Source organism: Triticum dicoccoides, chromosome 1B, assembly GCF_002162155.2.
Source record: "Triticum dicoccoides isolate Atlit2015 ecotype Zavitan chromosome 1B, WEW_v2.0, whole genome shotgun sequence".
In the NCBI taxonomy this organism is placed as follows: domain Eukaryota; kingdom Viridiplantae; phylum Streptophyta; class Magnoliopsida; order Poales; family Poaceae; genus Triticum; species Triticum dicoccoides.
Window position 1 is genome coordinate 335,108,381 of NC_041381.1, and position 6,229 is coordinate 335,114,609.

General features: G+C 39.2%; 1 protein-coding gene across 1 annotated transcript in view; it reads right to left on the reverse strand.

Annotated features, from left to right (window-relative positions):
- Positions 1–5,847, reverse strand: part of LOC119333627 — a 14,001-nt gene extending 8,154 nt beyond the window's left edge. The window contains exons 1-6 of the mRNA XM_037606468.1: positions 5,584–5,847; positions 4,653–5,072; positions 4,153–4,205; positions 3,598–4,005; positions 1,415–3,098; positions 834–922 (exon numbers count right to left, since the gene is read on the reverse strand). Of these exons, the coding sequence (XP_037462365.1) occupies positions 834–922; positions 1,415–3,098; positions 3,598–4,005; positions 4,153–4,205; positions 4,653–5,072; positions 5,584–5,773 (2,844 nt within the window). The 5' untranslated portion in view covers positions 5,774–5,847. The remainder of the gene's footprint in view (positions 1–833; positions 923–1,414; positions 3,099–3,597; positions 4,006–4,152; positions 4,206–4,652; positions 5,073–5,583) is intronic.
- Positions 5,848–6,229: the final 382 nt, after the last annotated feature.

A 6,229-nucleotide genomic window follows, 5' to 3' on the forward strand; every position in this document is an offset into this window, starting at 1 on the left:
TAAACCGATCTCTAGCTCTGTTTTCGTAGCTAATCTTTATTTGATTGTTGCCTGGTGCTATGGGTTTGGACATACCAGTGGAAATCTAGTACCGCAAAAAAATATTATTCAAACATTTTAATACAGAACAGTTGTCTTGTGTTAAATGAATTGAAAGTCCTGGTCAGCATTCTGCTAACAACATTATGTCCATAAACTGAACAGGCGGAGGGAGTTAAAATATCCCATTATTTCATCTAGCTCTTTCAAAAGGGATTGGAGTATGGGCCAGAAAGGAAGATTTGAATTTTGCACGAACCAAATGCCAAGTTGGCCCTATCATATGTAGATTACAAAATATGCTAATTAGATTGGCCATCTCTGTATTTTAGTTACAGCTCACACCGCTGCTTAACAGAACTGTAGATATCAGAGTGAATCTAATGGTTGAATGACGAGGTCTTTTCAGACAGACCAGAAGCTAATGTACTTTCTGCATGATTATTACCAGTGCAAGCACCTTTATGACAAGCTATGAGGTCACCTATTCTCTTCAACTTGAGCACATGCCCTGGCTGGATGCCTTCACTAAGTGTGCAACAGTGCTACTACTCTAGCTAACTAACTAACAGTTTAAAGAATTTACTAAGCACCACGCTCCCCATACTCTAGACTACTAGCTAAAAATATTCCAAGCCAAAGCATGGTAACACAATGCGGAGAACTCATTACCAGCGCTAAAAATAGGGCTGTGTTTTTACCTTACGACAAAAAACTGGGCTCATAAGAGAGTTCTTTTTGTAAACTTGGAAAAGTTAAATAGATAGAATATGCAATCGGTTATTCATTACTACCTTGTCTGCTGATTTTAGTAAATGATGGCAATCGTTTGCTGTGCAGTCCATCATGTAAATAGTTGGAAGGCCCAAGTCTCCGCCATTCTCTGCATACAATATAATTATCTTTTTTGTGACAATAAATAAATAGCATTTGAAATGTAAGTAATAAAGATACATTCTTAGCAATGAACCGGCTATAATAAAATGTTTTCTGTACAATGGTGTTCATTAATGTTCATATACTTTGCCAGTCTGCTTTATAAGTTGTACCTTGTATTAGTGTCCTTAAAAAGAAGTCATAAAGCGTCATGGTCCACTGGGTTAAGGCATTACTTTCGTTATAGAAAATGCAAATTGTGCAGGACAATTCCAGTCTTTTCTTGCTTTTAACTCGTGAGGTATGATTCATAACACCTAGGAGCCTAAGATAAGATTATATTTTCTAGTCACCAGCATAAATGGATATATGTACAGAATGACTAGCATTACATCCCAAAAAATAAGTGCACCGAGATAGAAGGAAATGTTTGCACAGTTCAAAAGGCAAAGGGGCAATGTAGGCTCTCCGCTTTCAACTGATGAGTTCAGGTTAGTACCTTCGGTCTGCAAACCTTGAGCCTTCGCAAACTGAGAATTCAAACTCGTATAACTTTTGAATGATCGGTGCAATTCACGGACAACAAGCTCTGTTCTCTGGCAAAACCCACACCAAGAGTTGCTGAACAACACCAGCACATCCTTCTTCCAAGCAACACCAAGAGTTGCAGTATTCAAAAATGGCGTTTCATTTTTTGAATCACAACCTTCAAATCCAAAGATCAAGCGACAAAAACTACTTGCTGTCAACAGAGGGATAGAATTTGCCTCATGGAAATCTTGATTGACCAAAGGCGGCCTTGGAAGCTCCTTTGAACTTACGACAGATGAGGCTGAACGATAATACGGAGAAAGACTTCGATTCACAAAACTATCAAAAAAAATTGCCAATGAAGGGTAGCTAAATTCACTTTCCTGAGGAAAGACATAATGCTTTTGTTGAACTGGATCAATTATTACCAGGGATGGCATTCTTGATCCACCAGTTAAAGTTCTCAGAAGCCTATGACCACCATCAGAAAAGAAGAATGAACCAACAAAGTGGTTATCTGATATACTTGAAGTTACCTGCTCCATATATTCAGTGTTGTCACTTACAAGGATGCTGGAAGAGCTAAATGTTGCACGTGGAGAATATTTGCTGTCACTTTTTTCTGATTCTTCATCTATATTAAACAAATCATCCTCAGAAATGAAATTTTCAATTCTTTCAGATTCTTGACTCAGGACTGAAAATACATCTTGCTGATTTGGCGATCCTGATTTCTCTTTGTTAGAGTTCGCTTTTCTGCCATCAGGTTCCAAAATGTCCAGAACTTCTGTAACAATTTTCTCATCTCTGTTCTTTTGTAACTTGCCATGAACTTCATTGCTGCTATGCACATCAATGGAGGCTTCTTCCTGAAGATCAGGGCTTACATCAGAGGCCTCGACGGCTTGTTGTTCCTCCATTTCTGTATCACTACAATGAAGATCATTATCATTGATACCACAGTAGTGTGCAGGAGTTTTCTCAAGTATACTCGGTGTTTGTCCATCATCAATATATTCAACTTTTGTTTCCTTGTTGTTTTCATGCACAGAAACTTCAGCGATACCATCATTGACACTGTCTGAGCTGGAAAATAAATCATCCATTCTTTGACTTTCTTGAATTGACACGGAATCCACCACTTGGACTTCAGGATCGTCAGGCAGCAACTTTAGATCATCATCTTTTGCTACAAAACTTATCCTTGTTTTCTTTGACCTATGTGCTGATCTTGTTTTGTGAATCAGTTTTGTTAGAATTTCATATAAAGGACTATTAGTACTACCTTCGCTAGCACTTCTGTATGAAATACTTTCCCCATCTCTAACAACCATTACTGACATTTTCTCCCCTAAATCCATATACTTAGAGGCCAAATCATGCAACCTAGCTGTCCCAGAGTGGCCATCTGACTTACTTGTGCTCAGTGCAGAAGGAACCGCTTTTGTGCGCACTCTGGAGTTACCACTATTTAGATCACCAGAAATGACATAAGGTGGGTAATTTTTCTGAGCATACTCCCGTAGTAACTTGAGAGATAACTTGCTTTCATCTCTAATTTTTAAGGAATCAGATAATCTATCGATAAATAGAATAGCTGAGGGCCTATTTGCAGGAAAGGTAACCTCGCCGCCACTCGCATCAGTATCGATCTACAAATATAACATGTAACTCCAAACGTCATGGCATGATGCATGTAAAATTAGAAGCATTGGATATTTGGATAGGCCATGAGAAAAATAATGTAGCAGAAATTCATAAAAGACAATGCCTTTTTACCAGATAAAACAAGATATTCTGTTATAGAGATCAACAAATTACATACTCTTACTATATTAATTATGAATAAACTGGATTGTTCTCTTTATCTTTAGCTTAAGAACATTTTTTGTGAGATATATTTGCAATAAAATAGAACCTGGTTCAAAGGATTTGATTGGTAAGAATAGATAAACAAAGGAGATATATGCAAAGTAACAAGAATACAATAAACACATCATTCTGACATGCATTCTCCTCCTTTATTACCTACTACTAATTGAGAATCACACCGAGAATGCATGGAGAGAATAGCTATCTTCGTCTCAGAGTAATATTTTGTCATGTTCTTTTGGTAAATTTATAACGTACATGAAACGGACTTTCACTGACCTCTTTAACGTCAAGATTATGATAGGATTGCAGCAGGCTTCTTAGGTCATCCTCCTCTTTTGCTATAACTGAACAAGATGTGCATCCCAGATAATGAACACTGAGGAACCATGTCTCTGAATTGCTTGCATTGGCAATATCCAATGAAGATAATGGCAATTTTTCAGTTACAAGGCCAAATCTAACTTTCTCCGGAGGAAGAAAGTGTTCTCTTGACAGGGCAGTAAGCTTTGCATAGAAGCTTTCAAACTGTTGGAACTTTTGCACTGTGCACAACTTACTATTTTCATCAGTTGATATTCTAATTTGATCTGAGACGCTTTGATTTGCTGTGGTAAATCCACCTTTCCAAGGAGAACCAGTAAACTGACTCCCACCTCCAAAGGTCAGTTCATCATCTTCTATAACCTGTTTGTCATCTCAAATAAGTACATTTTCAGGGATCTGTCCTCATATATGCTCAACCGTCATAGTTCAGACAGACAGGAGTTCTCTCAAAAAAAAATATCAGGAATATTAACCAGAGATAAATGCGACTTTCTTTGCTAAACTTACAAGCTCTAGACGCCCATCTGATTGTCTGGTCACTGTCTTCCCAGAAACGTCAACTGTACGATATCAATGAGTATAGCATCCAAATGTCAGAATCGAGTTGACATGATTTATCATCCATTGAGAAGTTCTATGATGATCATGGAACATGAATAGAAGGATTAAGGTAGATAAGTTTGAAAGAATAAGGCAGACCACCTAAAACTATGTCATCCTGAGTTTCCGATTATGGATATTTTACCAACTTACACCATATGTTCTTGTGAGATCTTGAATCATTTATTAATCATTAACGTTGGTCAAGATGGAAACCTAAATTTAAGGTGTTTCTTCCCGTAAAGTTCTAAAAAAATGCATGCTCACTTTTGAGAGAAATGGAGAGAGACAAAGAGCTATTCATGAATCATAGTAACCAACCTTAATTTTAACAAGTGCCTCGTCACAAAGCAGAAAACTACAAAATGTCGGATGAATCGAGGACAGATGACACAGAGTTGACTAACCATTCTCTGCGTGAGTTTTTGATGGAGTGACCCCACTGCTTCTGTTGCTTCTGCCACTAGCCAATCGAGTAAACCAACCACAGAACTCAGACAGAAGTACAGCTCTATCAGTTGATTGAATAAACTCCTCCACATCATCTTTTGTATGCAAAGCCACAAAAGGGGCCTCCTCATGCTTAAGTGACATGATATGTCGTACTGAATACAATATATCACGTGCACGAAGCTTTCCTTGATATTTGAACTGTATGGATTGTTGGTAGTATATGAACTTTGTTCCTTCAGTTGCGCCAATAGCATCCGACAGCAACTTCTCAGAATTTCTGTACACGACCATCAACTTAAGGCGACCTAGCTCCATCTCCTCGGTTGCGACCAGCTGCTGTATTTCCGCCATCAGTGATCTTGACTCACCATACCCTATAAATGATCATAAGAAATAACAGTTACAGTGAGTTGGGTCTCAATCTCATGTACACATTCTCATTTTCTGGAGCATGTGGGGCTTACCCCGATGCATGGTAATGCCTATGGAACAAACCTTGTACGTATTTGGACATAATAATGTCGAAAACGTGAAATTGTGGAAAATTCATCGTAGTTTAAGAAGCGGCTCCAAGTCAATTTGGTCAGATAAAAAATAAACAGACAGACTGCTTAAAATTGTCCAGGATCGTGTCATCGCGCAGTGTTTTGGAGTAAGAAATCGCACAGTTTGCCTTGTCATATCGGCTGCATCAAGTACTTCGTGGGCGCAATGGATTTTAGTGATTGCTTACTTATCCTTCCATGTACTTCAGAACTTCTAGATTTCGAATGCAACATGGACAGAAAATCCCCGAGTGTTTGATTCAACAACTTGACCTTGGCAACTACTCATGCAGTCAGAAACCAGAGCTTTCAGCTAGACAGGATAGGTCGGAGGGCTCACATGGCATGGTGACGACGAGGAGGATGTGGGGGTGGAGCCGGATCTGGGAGGAGAAGTTGGCCCTAGTCAAGACCTGCCACTCTGGGCGGCCAGCGGTGGCGCCGAAGCTCGACGCCGCCTTTGACTGTGGCGCGACGAGGAGGAAGGAGATAAGGAGGTGCGGCCATGCCGCAGCAAAAAGACGGCGCATGGAGGCCGCCGTCCTCCGCTCCTCGCGGCCGGCAAGAGGATTTTCCTTTTTTTTCTTTGAAAGGGGGAAGAGGAAGTTTGGCGACACCGAGCGTATGATATAAAATGTTCATGCATACATCTTACACACTTTTTTTTTTCGGGGACATACTACATCTTAGACACTATATGTACGGGCAAAAAGTTTAGCAAAAAAACGATTTTTTTTGGCCTGTGTAAGAAGGACAAATTGTTTGGTAGCACCGAAATTTATCTTTTTCAAGGATGCAAAATTAAAAGATATTTTTTCACGGAACTTTGTGGGGCCTACACATGTTATGAAGATGCATGCGTGAAATTTTGTTCTGAATCCTTTGACATTTTAAAACTTGTTTCAAATTCATTCTTAAAAAATGGGTTCATATGCCCATGAGTTCAGGATGTCTCCACTCGAAACTGAGCATATGATTAATTGTCG